General features: G+C 35.3%; 1 protein-coding gene across 1 annotated transcript; it reads right to left on the bottom strand.

Moving 5' to 3' along the window:
- Nucleotides 1-10,191: 10,191 nt before the first annotated feature.
- Nucleotides 10,192-11,809, bottom strand: LOC133322767 (UDP-glycosyltransferase UGT5-like; the record flags this gene model as incomplete). Its single annotated transcript, XM_061531729.1, has 2 exons — nt 11,557-11,809; nt 10,192-11,498 (listed from the first exon to the last, which is right to left on the bottom strand). Coding segments are annotated over exons 1-2 (1,560 nt in total), but the record flags the coding sequence as incomplete, so codon positions are not given.
- Between the last annotated feature and the right edge of the window lie 2,796 nt (nt 11,810-14,605).

The following is a 14,605-nucleotide window of genomic DNA, read 5'->3' as shown; positions in this document are numbered from 1 at the left end:
TGATGTGAAGAGTACTAAATGGTAATAAACATGATATTAGATGTAGAAATAGAGGTGGAATTCGGAACTATAGTACAACAAATTATACAGTATTCACGATTTCCATATGAAATATGTTTTTGTATTCCCTTTCCGCATACGAAGTAGCGGGCACTTTGCTAGTATTTTATAAATTCCATTACTTAAAAGTTTCTCTACTTAATATCCTGTAACTGACAACGTCGAACATTATTACAAAGCTACTCGTTGATTACGAATCGATAATATTGTTGTTTTCACAATAATTCATATCAATATCATAACCAGATAAGCGTACTTAATTACCTACACACTTAATTAACTACAAAAAGCTCTTTGTGAACTTTAACTAATTGAATGTGAATGAGTTTACGTTAACTACAAAGAGTATCTCATTTTTGCAAATGAGCTTAATAGATTGCGGTAAAAAGCGAACAAGTTCTGCCAGATTTAAAAATAAATTCAAATTCTGTGGAATTTTCGTTTCCGTGGTAATGGAATGTGAGTGGAATTTACTGGGGTGTAGGTTGCAGTTAATACGATATACATAATTCAGAAAAATAAACAGCATAGTAAATAGGAACTTCTGTAAACAGAAGTTAATTTGGGAGAGCAGATGAAACATAAATTTTAAAAATTTTCTACATATCATGAAAACATTATACTCCTTAAAAAATAGTTTTTAAAAATGCACACATTTGTCGTTGTTAGGTTGGTATTTGAAATGGTATAATAGGCCTTGAAAAAAATATTCTTCAAAAAATCCACGCCTCTTAGTAGCCCTTGAAAACGTTTTCCTTAACAAATACAAGGCTGTTTGAGTCCTGGAAAAAAATATTTTAAAAACTCCACGCCTGTTTGAAGCCCTTTACAAAAATATTCCTTTAAAATTCAACGCCTGAGTTGGTCCCTGAAAAATTTCTTTAAAAATTCCACGTCTGAGTTGGTTTTCAGAAAAAATTTCTTCCACGCCTTGTTGCAACAATCATGCCTTCTTATAGTCATCAACAAAATATTTTTATACCCTCCACCGTAGTATGGAGGGTATGTTAGTTTTGTTTTTCCGTTTGTAACTCATCGAAATAATCATTTCCGACCCTATAAAGTATATATATTCTTGATTAGCGTAAAATTCTATGACGATATAGCCATGTCCGTCCGTCTGTCTGTTGTAATCACTCTATCGTCTAAACGAATTGAGATAGATCGCCAAAATTTTGCATAGAATCGTCTTTTGTCTGCAGGCAGGTCAAGTTATCGGTCCACGTTTAGGCATAGCTCCCATATAAGGGTACACCCCAATTTTCGGTATTTTGAGGTTCTTGAGCGCGTTTTTCAACTGAATTCGCTAAAATTTGGTATATTGAGTTCTTATTGGGTAGCAAATCTCTCCACTAAAATTTATAAATATGGGTCGATATTTTCGGATAGCCCCCTTAAAAGGGTATCCCCAACTTTGCGGTATTTTGGGGGGTTTGATCGCATTTTTCGACCGAATTTGCTGAAAATCGGTACTTTGAGTTCTTATTGGGTAGCAAATCTCTATACTAAAAAGTATAAATGTAGGTCCACTTTTTCTGGTAGCCCCCATATAAGGGTACCTCCCAATTTCCAGTTTTTGGGGGGTTTTGATCGGATTCTTTTCGCTGAATTGGCTGTAATTTAGTAATTTCAGTTATTATTGGGTAGCAAATCTTTCCACAAAAAATTATAAGTATAGATCAAATTTTTCGGGTAGTCCCCATATTAGGGTACCCCCAATTTTCGATATTTTGAGGTTCTTGAGCGTGTTTTTCAACCGAATTTGCTGCAATTTGGTATTTTGTAGTTGTATATGGTAACAAATCTCCCTACCAAAAATTATTAATATTCGCCCCCTTTTTGGGGTAGTCCCCATATAACCCACTTGTTATACCCTTCACCACACTGTGGTACAGGGTATTATGTCTTTGTGCATATGTTTGTAACAGGCACAAGGAAAATTTTCCTCCGATTTAATGTAAATGGTGCACCAAAGTTGCTATATATCTTTCGATTTGCACGAAATTTGGCACAGGGTAATGAATTAGGTAAAGAATGATGTGTGTTAAGTTTCCTGAAAATAGGTTCAGATTTAGATATAGCTCCCGTACTTATTTTCGTCCGATTTAATATAAATGGTCCACCAAAGTCCCTATATATCTTTCGATTTGCACGAAATTTGGCACAGCTTAATGAATTAGATCTAGAATGATGTGTGTTAATTTTTTTTAATTTAATGTAAATTGTGCATTAGTCATACGGCTGAGGTTATAATTATCCACTACAAATTTCTGAAATTTGTATTATGGTTTACATAATCGTTTTGTAGAAATGTCGGTATAGGTCCACTTTTTGGTTTTTTCCTATATTTTCATTTGAAGTACCTGTCAGTATATCTATGGTGGATGGTATGCAAAGTTCGGCCTGGCCGAACTTAACGTTTTTTTTTCACTTGTTAGTTTATGAAAATTGTTGTGTTAACCTACCATAACCGACGGCGCAAGCGACGGCGTAAAAAACGTCCTCATTGTGCGCAGTCGTTGGTAGCCCTGACATCAGCTGTCAACTTTAGTCGATCTATTGGGATTTATCCATCATTGTGGATAAAGTAGTGTTTGTGTGCCGAATTTAAATAGTGTTCATTGATAATAGAAGTGAGATTGTAAGGAGGTTTATTAGTGTGGGCAGGAAATTAACGCCAACATTTTTCGTGTTTCTTTATTTTTTTGGCAGAATCTGAATTTTTGCTTGGACACCGTTCCAAGAAAGACCGCCAACCACGCCGCCTAAGACCAAAGGTTAGGTTATTGGACATTTTTGCGTGTCAATTTGTACTCCATCTTTAAAGGGCAGTGCTACCCAATCGGTGCTGTTAAGGAGACCAAAATCTGACCATATCATTTTAATGTTAAATTTTGGCTACTACAAAAAGTAACGGTTCTTCGCCACGTGCCTATTGTCCTGTGAAATTGTTTTTGGTAACGGAACCATGTGTTCCAATTGAAAAAGTATTCCACTACATTCTTATTGGAATTTAATCAGCAGGCCTAGAACGTTCTGCATTGTCAAGAATTATTCTTTCTTTTTGGGCATTTCTTTTAAAAATTCAATTGAAATTCAAATATGAATTTATGCATAACAATTTTGGAACTTTATAAGCTCATGTAGTTAGTGCTGACGTCATATTAATTAAAATCTTAGTTTAAGTTATTTTTTTATCTCTTTTTCTTTTACATTTAAGGGTAATTTGTAAAGCCAATTTAAATTGTTCGATCCTTATACACAAAATTTTGTATATATATTTATCTGATTCGCTTGTTTATATATATATATATATATCTATATATATTCATACAGATCTATATTTTTTTATAATTGTTCTATTCAATTTGTCAATTGCTGATCCCACTTCGTTTGTTTAAAAGCGGTACAGTCCTAATTATTTAAAAGGGGCTAAGCCTTAACTATTGAGCTCAATAGGCGTTAGGTATCATTCGGCGTATAAATTTAGTGCATTTTGGCACAAGAAATGGGATTAACAAACAAAAATTCTCTTAATAATTTTGGTATGTATCCTAATATTAAATTGTGCTTTATTTTTGCTATTTCTTTGTTTGTATATTTGATTCCACTTACGGATGTAAATAGATTTAAGTAAATCTAAAGATTATCCTTAAGTATAAATTGTTCTTAAGAATAAATATGAATTGTTTGACTGAATTTAAAGAAAATTAATAATGTTCCAGTAAATTTATTTAAGAAGGATATGTAAGCAGGAAAGAGGTACAGCCAGCGAAAGTTTTGGGGGTCTTCAAATATTTTGAAGCCCATATGGGGGTTCTTACAGAACCCATGGGAGGGATAAGAGGTACCCATTGTCATCTAGGGGTACCAACCACAACAACAACATTTTGAGTCTGCAACAACAACAAACATAATCGATGATATTTTCTTTGTGACATGCATAAATATTTTTGTACGTAGCCGTGTGTGGACGACTGAGCATAACCGATACAAGGCCTCCTGTCACCATGGTCAAACCAATCTACGGTTTCACACACGCCCCTGAACGTTACAAAATATACCAGTAAGTAAATCCTGATTAACGATTCTAAGAACAAACTTCATTTAGAATCGGCAACGTGTTTGAAATGTGTATAATAACCCCAACAAATTCTTATCACAGGTTCCTTACAAAATTTTTGTCTATATATTTTGATAATTTTCACGTATAACCTCATATTAAATTCCATAATAATAACGTAGTGCTCCCAGAACTCCTATTAGTGGATAATATGATTGAAAAAAAGTTGGGATTTTGTGTTATCAACATTGCAAAAATGAACAACTTTATTCGCAGCCACCACCAGCGTCATATTAAATTAAGGTGAAATAAAATGTAAAAGTTTTAATCCTGTTGCACACGACAACGATGACGACCACATCCTACCTAACCAGTAATTTGTAATGTGAAATATAAAACCACAACCTCGTTTGTACAAATAAATATGTTTGCTTGTACACACGTGCACGGAAAATGTAATTTTTAGTTCGCGATGATATCGAGCGAAAATGGAAAGGTGAATTTAAGATGAAATTGCAGATTTCAGATATCAAGAAAAAAAATTAAAAAGAAAATAGATATGAAGAAAATGTGTGACAGTAGAAATTATTTGGAAATATATAGGGGAGACTGGGGCACCTTCGGCACTTTTTTTAGAGCTCTATATCAGTATTTATTCAACATATATAACAACTTTATGGCTGATTATTGTCCTCTGACACTTAATTATAAAAAATAGTACCAAAAATATATAAAAAAATAGTATTAGTTAAAAAATTTTACAGTTTTTTAAAAAAAGTCAAATTCACCGAATGTGCCCCAACTCGGGGTAGCTTCGGCATTTGATGGGGCACATTCGGCACCATAGTCATAGCCGGGTAATTGTAATCGCTATCAGTCTGGTTGAAATTTTGATCCTCTAAAGGCTCTATTTGGTTTTAATACGCCACACAATGTTTGAATTATAGGACTTTATTTTCTAGCGGTGGACGTTTACATCTCAAAGTCGCATACACCATCAGAAATAGAGGTTTTCTATAGCATTTTCGTCAATACAAGCACGTTTGATCTTATATATGCAATTTCGAACCATATTAAAGGATTAGTTTTAAAGACAAACTCAAACACATTTTAAGGAAATAATATTGCACAATCTGTATATGGCCGAATGTGCCCCACATTAAAATGCCGAATGAACTTTTTATAGTTTTTTTTTTTCATTTTTTTCGATCAGTTTTGTAAAAACATTAGATTTTTAAATATTTCTATAATAATACACATCGTAGTTAACCACTTTTTAATAATATTGTCTTAAAAATTTAAAAAGTTTTATACACGAAATACTTACGAAATGGAATTGAAATATTACGGAAACATCTATAAAAATACAAAAGCCCATGTATCTAAATAAGCTTATTAGCTAGAAATTTCAAACTTTGTGTCAGTTATTTATTTCGATATTCGATACCAATGTATCGAAACTAGTGATGTACGGTGAGAGCTTCATATCGAAAACGCGATTGCCGAAGGTGCCCCAGTCTCCCCTTCATAGTTACACGGTTTCCTTTGTAATTATTTGTAATTGGAACACACACATCATAAACGAGAATATAACGTTATGAGGTGTTGCTTGAATGTGAGTAATTTCCACCAAGTTGAGTAATTACATTGTAAACATATGTGTCATTCAATTCTAGTAAAAAATTGAAAAAACAAATCAAACGTCGAATCCAAAACGTGGACTTATTTTATTAACTTTTGGAGTGGTACGACGGCTTGGTACTTCATTTCCAGCAATAACTTTATTCTCCAGGTTATCAGTTTCAGTACGTATATTTTACTTATCAGGATTAATATAGAGTTTGTAAAAAATATGAAGTACACTATTATCAGCATAACGTGTTGGAATTCTCAAAAAGTCTCGAAATTTTTTTTCTACTTTCCATCGAAAAAGAAAAGGAGAGGGGAAAGATCAGAATGCTATCAGACGGGTCCAGTGTGAATAGTGGTAGGCCTATTATCATGGCAGGGACGTATGCAGAGGGGGGTGTGGGCTGGTGGCCCTGGCCCCACCGAAACAACAGCGATTTTTATACCCTTCACCACACTGTGGTACAGGGTATTATGTCTTTGTGCATATGTTTGTAACAGACAAAAGGAAACGAGATAGACACATGGTTCCCTTTGAGAATATGCATAGAATCACTTCCTAAGTCGATTTATGCATGTCCGTCCGTCTGTCTGTCTGTCTGTGCATGTTAAATTGTAAACAAAGTACAGGTCGCATTTATGATCCGAATTGGATGAAATTTGGCATAGGTCACTTATTCGGCCCAAGGACGAACCCTATTGAAATTGGGAAAAATCGTTTCAGATTTAGATATAGCTCCCATATATATATATATTACCGATTTAATGTAAACGGTCCCTATATATCTTTCGATTTGCACGAAATTTGGTACAGCCTAATCATTTAGGTCTATAATGATGTCTGCCAAGTTTCGAGAAAATCGGTCCAGATTTAGATATAGCTCCCATATATAGTTTCGTCAGATTTCATGTAAATGGTGCCCCAAAGTCCCTATATATCTTTCGATTTGCACGAAATTTGGCATAACGTACTGAATTGAGCCTAGAATGATGTCTGCCAAGTTTCGAGAAAATCGGTCCAGATTTAGATATAGCTCCCATATATAGTTTCGTCCGATTTCATGTAAATGGTGCCCCAAAGTCCCTATATATCTTTCGATTTGCACGAAATTTGGCATAACGTACTGAATTGAGCCTGGAATGATGTCTGCTAAGTTTCGTGATAATCGGTCCTGATTGAGATATAGCTCCCATATATAGTTTCGTCCGATTTCATATAAATGGTGCACCAAAGTCCCTATATATCCTTCGATTTGCACGAAATTTGGCATAGTGTACTGAATTGAGCCTAGAGTGATGTCTGCCAAGTTTCGAGAAAATCGGTCCAGATTTAGATATAGCTCCCGTATATAGTTTCGTCCGATTTTATGTAAATGGTGCGCCAAAGTCCCTATATATCTTTCGATTTGCACGAAATTTGGCATAACGTACTGAATTGAGCCTAGAATGATGTCTGCCAAGTTTCGTGAAAATCGGTCCAGATTTGGATATAGCTCCCTTTCAATATAGATTTATTTTAAGTAATTGACGCACCAAGGAACCAATAGGCTGATAGGAACGAAACGTTCTGAAATTAGTATAACCTAACCTGTGACAAGTTTGTTTGAAATCGCTTAATATTTGGATAGAGCTTCCATATATATTTTCGCCCGATTTCAAGTAAATTGTTAGTCAGTTTGACATCAACTTTTGCACAACTTACAAAATTGGGCATAGAATTACGCAGTTGCGTTTTCTAGAAGTACAGACATAGCCCAACGAATGACCTATTTATATTTGTTTGAAGTCGATTTACATACTCTATGGATAGATCTAGGTAGATTCACATTTACATAAATATCACATATTTTATTTCATTCACTTTCATGTTAATAGTCCTGTTTAATATACCCATAGTGGTGAAGGGTATCATATAGTCGGCCCCGTCCGACTTTACTACTTTCCTTACTGGTTTTTTTTCATTTTATACTACCGTTCAAGTTTGAAGATGCGGAATTTCGATCCATTTTTTCTGTTACCTCCCCACAAAATTTTACTCCTCGGTTCACTTCTTCTAGTATATCGCGTTACAAAGAGTCAATACTTGAAAAACTTATAAAGTAAACGTAATATCCAATTTCAGTCACCTTTCTCACCTCTTAAATGGGTCCTGTCGGCCATTCCTTCTCCCCACAAAATGTCCAAATTTTGAAAATGTTAATACAAACTGTAAAAATGGTAATATTTCTGTCATACTTAATGCATGTATGAAGATGGGAAATACGGGTCATCTCCTTCCGGCACCTTTCCAGCAAAATGTAGAAAATTTTAGCTAATGAAAATAAATGTTGTAATATCATGGACGTAGTGGACGCTATAACCATATTTCATTATACTAAGTAAAGACTAAGTGCACAAGCTTTCACAAAAATTAATTGACGTAATTTAATTATTGTTGTTGTTGTTTTATAGTATTTTTAAACCCTTCACCACACCGTGGTACAGGGTATTATGTCTTTCAGCATATGTTTGTAACAGGCAAAAGGAAACGAGATAGACCCATAGTTCCTTTTGAGAATATGCATAGAATCACTTTTGAAATTTTACACAGCTCATTTGTTTGGCCCAAGGACGAACCTTATTGAAATTGGGAAAAATCGGTTCAGATTTAGATATAGCTCCCATATATATTTTCGTCCGATTTAAGGTAAATGGTTCACCAAAGACCCTATATAGCCTTCGATTTGCACGAAATGTAGTATAACGTACTGAATTGAGCCTAAAATGATGTCCGGCAAATTTCGTGAAAATCGATCCAGATTTAGATATAGCTCGCATATATAATTTTGTCCGATTTCGCATATATAATTTTGTCCGATTTCGCATATATAATTTTGTCCGATTTCATGTAAATGGTGCACCAAAGTCCCTATATATCTTTCGATTTGCGCGAAATTTGACATAGCGTACTGAATTGAGCCTAGAATGATATCCGCCAAATTTCGTGAAAATCGGTCCAGATTTAGATATAGCTCCCATATATATTTTCGTCCGATTTCATGCAAATGGTGCATTAAGTTCCATATATATCCTTCGATTTGCGCGAATTTTGCCATGACGTACTGAATTGAGGCTAGAGTGATGTCTGCCAAGTTTCCAGTCCAGATTTAGATATAGCTCCCATATATAGTTTCGTCCGATTTCATGTAAATTGTGCACCAAAGTCCGTATATATCTTTCCATTTGCACGAAATTTTGCATAACGTACTGAATTGAGCCTAGAGTGATGTCGGCCAAGTTTCGTGAAAGTCGGTCAAGGGTTAGATATAGCTCCCATATATATTTTCGTCCGATTTAATGGAAATTTAGACAAAGTACAGGTCGCATTTATCATCCGAATTGGATGAAAGCTGGTACACCTCATTTATTTGATCCAAGGACAAACCCTATTGGAATTGGGAAAAGTCGATTCTCCCAAATATAATATTTTCGTCCGATTTAATATAAATGGTGCACCAAAGTCCCTATATATCTTTCGATTTGCACGAAATTTAGCACAACGTAATGAATTAGGTTTGGAATGATGTGTGTTAAGTTTCCTGAAAATCGTTTCAGATTTAGATATTGCTCCCATATATATTTTCGTTCGATTTAAGGTAAATGGTTTACCAAAGTCCCTATGTGTCCTTCGATTTGTACGAAATTTGGCATAGCGTACTCAATTAGACCTAGAACGACATGTGTTAAGTTCCGTGAAAATCCGTTCAGGTTTATATATAGCTCCCATATATATTTTCGTCCGATTTAATGTAAATGGTGCACCAAAGTCCCCATATAACTTTCGATTTGCGCCAAGTTTTGCATGGGGTAGTGAATTAAATCTAGAATGATGTGTGTTAAATTTCCTGAAAATCGGTTCTGATTTACTTAAACTCCCATATAAATTTTGCTCCGATTTAATGTAAATGGTGTACCAAAGTCCCTATATATCTCAAAGCTAAATTTGTAGATCTAAAAAGGGTTAAAACATTGCTGAAGACCAAAAAATAATATTTGGAATAGTTCAGGTCGTAGCAATATGTACCCAGGTTTAAACAAAAACCTTAGCGAATAATTCAAAACGCACATAAGGCTTTTCATCTGTGACCATTTTCTTTCAGATTTTGGCGGTCCCGATTGGTTGAAGATTTTAATTCTTAAATATTGATTTCAGCAGACAGACGGAAACGTATAAATCGGCATATATTTTGATTCTGATCAAATTGTGGTGTTGGGTATATAAATAGGATCTTTTCTGCACCATTTGCATAAAATGGGACAAAACTATATATGGAACCTATATCTATATCGGAACCGAGTTCAATTAGGTTACGATCGAAATTATTCTATTAAACCTCCTCAGGTTTATTTTATAAAAATTAAATTTTTATTCATATTAAATTAAATTAGTTTTTCTTTACTTTCGATTTTTTTGTTGCCTTCGAACTACCACCAATAATTTGCTTAACGAAACCAATAACTTTCACAATCACTAACACAACAACAAAAATAAAGCTAGTTAACAATAGATAAACATCAATATTATGATATTGCATATATGTCAGATCTTGTCCCGCATTGCGAATGTGAGGAGCTCCTTCATGCCTTAGAACATACTCCACCCAATAAATTGCAGTTTCCAGTGGCGTTAAGGGTTGATCTCGGTAACGTTTTGATAATTTCCGCACAGCATTTGTATATTTAGGATTTGACCACAATTCTTCGATTTTTGATTTAAAGCCTTCTTTTGTAAGAGTTTTCAAATCAATACTTAGAGCAAAACCAGCTTTGACGGAATTTTTCACATTCATAAATTGATCACCCAAGACAGGTATGCCCAAAATTGGTTTACCATGGAAAATGGTCTCGGTGGTACTCAAGTAGCCACCATGGGAGATAAAAAGTTTGACATTTGGATGAGCCAATATGGAGGGTTGATTAAACCATTTGCGTATGAGGACATTGTCGGGTTTATTTGGCAACTCTTCCAATTCGAATTTCCATAGGACCTTGATTTTCAGCTCTTCGAAGGTGGACATTATGGCCTTAAGGGTTTGTGGAGGTAAATCTTTACTCTTGACATTGGAACCCATGGAAAAGTAGATTACACCTTCGGGTGAGTTATCCAAAAACTTTTGTAAATCTTCGGATAAGGGGTCGGGTTTTTGCTTGATATGTAAACCTCCCACCTCAATCATATTGGGTACATAGGGTCGTGGTGCCCTCAATGTGAAGTGATCGTTCAATAACACCAAAGAGACATTTCTGCGGGCCTCATCCAGGCTCAGTTTGGCATTGGGGAAATATTTCCTATAGACTTGTTCTTGACCGGGTAGAATTAGATAATTGAAGCAAACCTCATCCACAAGATATGAGAGGACATTCACCGTCCGTTCCCACAACGACATGTGGTTGCCATAATCCAAACTCATGTGTGGTATATATGAGGGTGGTGAGGGATTTGCCGTTAAATAGTCGATAAAATTAATTGTTCCAAAGGTGGAGACTCCAATCATGGGTGCCTGGAAATATTCGCCTAAACCCAATAACGATTCGGTGCTTAAAACCTCAATGATGATCAAATCGAATTTTTCATTTTTCAGAAGTTGTTTTACTTCGGAGTTTTCCAGAACATTGCTGCTGACCATAACACCCAGGCTGCTGAGTTCCACAAATTCTTCGAAGAATGACTTCTTGGTGGTTTCGGTTGTCATTTCCGTTATCATTTCTAAAGCAAAACATTTAAATTAACTCAGAATTTCTAAATTGTTAGAATATGACCTTACCATCAAACACCTTGCTATTTTCCATGACCGGAACATCGCGGAAATTCTTCAACTTTTCCTTTTGGGGAAACGTCGAAATGGAAGTGACTTCATGGCCTTTTTCCGCCAATGCCTTCAATAGTGGTGAAATAAAAATATATTGTGATGGTCCCGAATAGGGGAACACCGATAGAATTTTAGCACCATGTGTTGCCTGCAGCAACATGCCACAGCTCACAAATAGAGCGCAAACCACAAATAAGCGCGTACCCATTTTGGTGATGTATTTCGTTTGCCGGTCAGTGGGTTACTGTTTGAATTTCTAAACACTAGACTTATCGCACTTTCAAGTGCCTTTATCAGAACAATGCTTCGCACTTGAATTCAATTGATAATCAAGAGCACTTATCACCCCGCTTCAGTGTTTATCTTTGAGCGATAAAGCGGGTAACTATCGTCTGATTGCACAATTTCAAGTTCAGTATCATTGTACGCGTACTTATCATCGGACAGGTATAGTATCTGGGAATATACGATTGCTTATTTATGTAGGTCATTAGTTAATAAAGTTAACGAACGACGTTGTGAACGTTTGTGGAATAATTTCCGTCTAGACATAGTTCACCCCACATGGAGATGATGATGAAATGTCCAAAATATTAGCGACATGCAATTTTGTGGTAATTTTTGGATAAATATTAGGGGAGTTTACTATATTTATACGCAGTCATTGGGCATATGTCTGTAACAGGCAAAAATAATCCAGATAGACCCATGGTTCCCTTTGAGAATATGCATAGAATCACTTTCTGAGTCGATTTATGCATGTCCGTCTGTCCATGTTAAATTATAAACAAAGTACAGGTCGCATTTATGATCCGAATTGGATGAAATTTGGCATAGGTCACTTATTTGGCACAAGCACGAACCCTATTGAAATTCGGAAAAATCGGTCCAGATTTAGATATAAATCCCATATACATTTTCGTCCGATTTAATGTATATGGTGCACCAAAGTCCCTACATATCTTTCAATTTGCCCGAAATTTGGCATAGCGTAAGGAATTAGGTCTAGAATGATGTGTGTTATGTTTCCGGAAAATCGGTCCATATTTCGATATAGCTCCATATATATTTTCGTCCGATTTAAGGTAAATGGTGTACCAAGGTTCCTATATATCTTTCGATTTACACGAAATTTAGCACAACGTAATGAATTAGCTGTGAAATGGCGTGGGTTAAGTTTCCAGAAAATCGGTTCAGATTTCCATATAGCTCCCATATATATTTTCGTCCGATTTAAGGAGTACCAAAGTCCCATATATCTTTTTATTTGCACGAAATTTTGCATAGCGTAATGAATTAGGTCTAGAATGATGTGTATTATGTTTCATGTATATCGGTCCAGATTTCGATATAGCTCCCATATATATTTTCGTCCGATTTAAGGTAAATGGTGTACCAAAGTCCCTATATATCTTTCGATTTGCACGAAATTTAGCATTTGTACTGAATTGAGTTTAAAATGACGTGTGTCACGTTTCGAGAAAATCGGGTCAGATTTCGATATAGCTCCCATATATAGTTTCGCCCCATTTTAGGCAAATGGTGCACCAAAGTCCCTGAAAATTATTCGATTTGCGCGAAATTTGGCATAACGAACTGAATTAAGCCTAGTTTCGTGAAATTCGGTTCAAATTTAGATATAGCTCCCATATATAGTTTCGCGCGATTTTAGGTAAATGATGCACTAAAAACCCTGAAAATCATTTGATTTGCAAGAATTTTGGCATAGCGTACTGAATTAAGTCTAGAATGACGTGTGCAAAGTTTCGTAAAAATCGGCTCAGATTTAGATATAGCTTCCATATATATTTTCGTCCGATTTTAAGTAAATGGTACACCAAAGTCCCTGAAAATCATTCGATTTGTGCGAATTTTGGCATAACGAACTGAATTAAGTCTAGAATGACGTGTGCAAAGTTTCGTGAAAATCGGTTCAGATTTAGATATAGCTCTCATATATAGTTTCGCCCGATTTTAGGTAAATGGTGCACCAAAGTCCCTGAAAATCTTCTAATTTTGTCATAACGTACTAAATTATGTCTAGAATAACGTGTGCAAAGTTTCGTGAAAATCGGTTCAGCTTTAGATATAGCTCCCATATATATTTTTAGCCCGATCTTATGTAAATGGTGCACTACGGTCCCTATATATCTTTCGATTTGCACGAAATTTGGCATAGTGTACTGAATTGCATCTATAATAATGTGTGCTAAGTTTCATGAAAATCGGTTCAGATTAAGATATAGCTCCCATATATATTTTCGTCCGATTTTAAGTAAAGGTTGCAGAATGACATGTGCAAAGATTGATGTTAGTCGGTTTAGATATAGATCACATATTTAAGATCCCTCAATTTCATGTCAATGTTCCTACAAAAAATCGACATCTGTTAAGTTACATATGTAGTATATACCCAAAGTTGGCCCAATTTTTCATATAGACCCTGTTCAAAATGCTTTGAACAGAAATTTAATTTGTCATCTTTTCTTGCCAGTCGTCAGCATGTTCAAAATACTTTGAACAGAATTTTGTATTACAGCAGATTTGATCGTTGGAGTGTTTTAAGATAAGAGTCTAAAATCCCACATGGAACGCTGATAAGACTGTTGTTGTTTGTGTTGAGATTTTATGACGCACACGATGGGAAAACTCTCCACAGATCGAATTCTATTATTAGAACAAATAGTTTACTGATAAGTATATTGTGTTTGAGATTAGGCTAAGAAAGAGTTGTTTAAGTGCCTAAAAACCACTCATAAGAACGGTCGGGAGAACCGTGTCTCAATAATTGTGTGTACAGAGGAATGCTTTACAACCACTCACAAGGAATGGTCGGGGTCACCGTGTCATGTCATAATTTATTATACAGGCGAGCTGCGGCTGTCTGTGTATATTTTTAATAGGCCCCATATAACCATACCTCCCAATTTAAGTTATTTTTTGTCTATAAGACACATTTTACAATCAAATTGGCTGTAATTTGGCACAGAGTGTTCTCTATGGG

Source organism: Musca vetustissima, unplaced genomic scaffold, assembly GCF_032173495.1.
Source record: "Musca vetustissima isolate MV318-11 ecotype Yass unplaced genomic scaffold, APGP_CSIRO_Mvet_v1 utg783465, whole genome shotgun sequence".
NCBI lineage: Eukaryota > Metazoa > Arthropoda > Insecta > Diptera > Muscidae > Musca > Musca vetustissima.
Note: the sequence above shows the minus strand (reverse complement) of the source record. Positions and strands in the feature narration are given on the sequence as shown.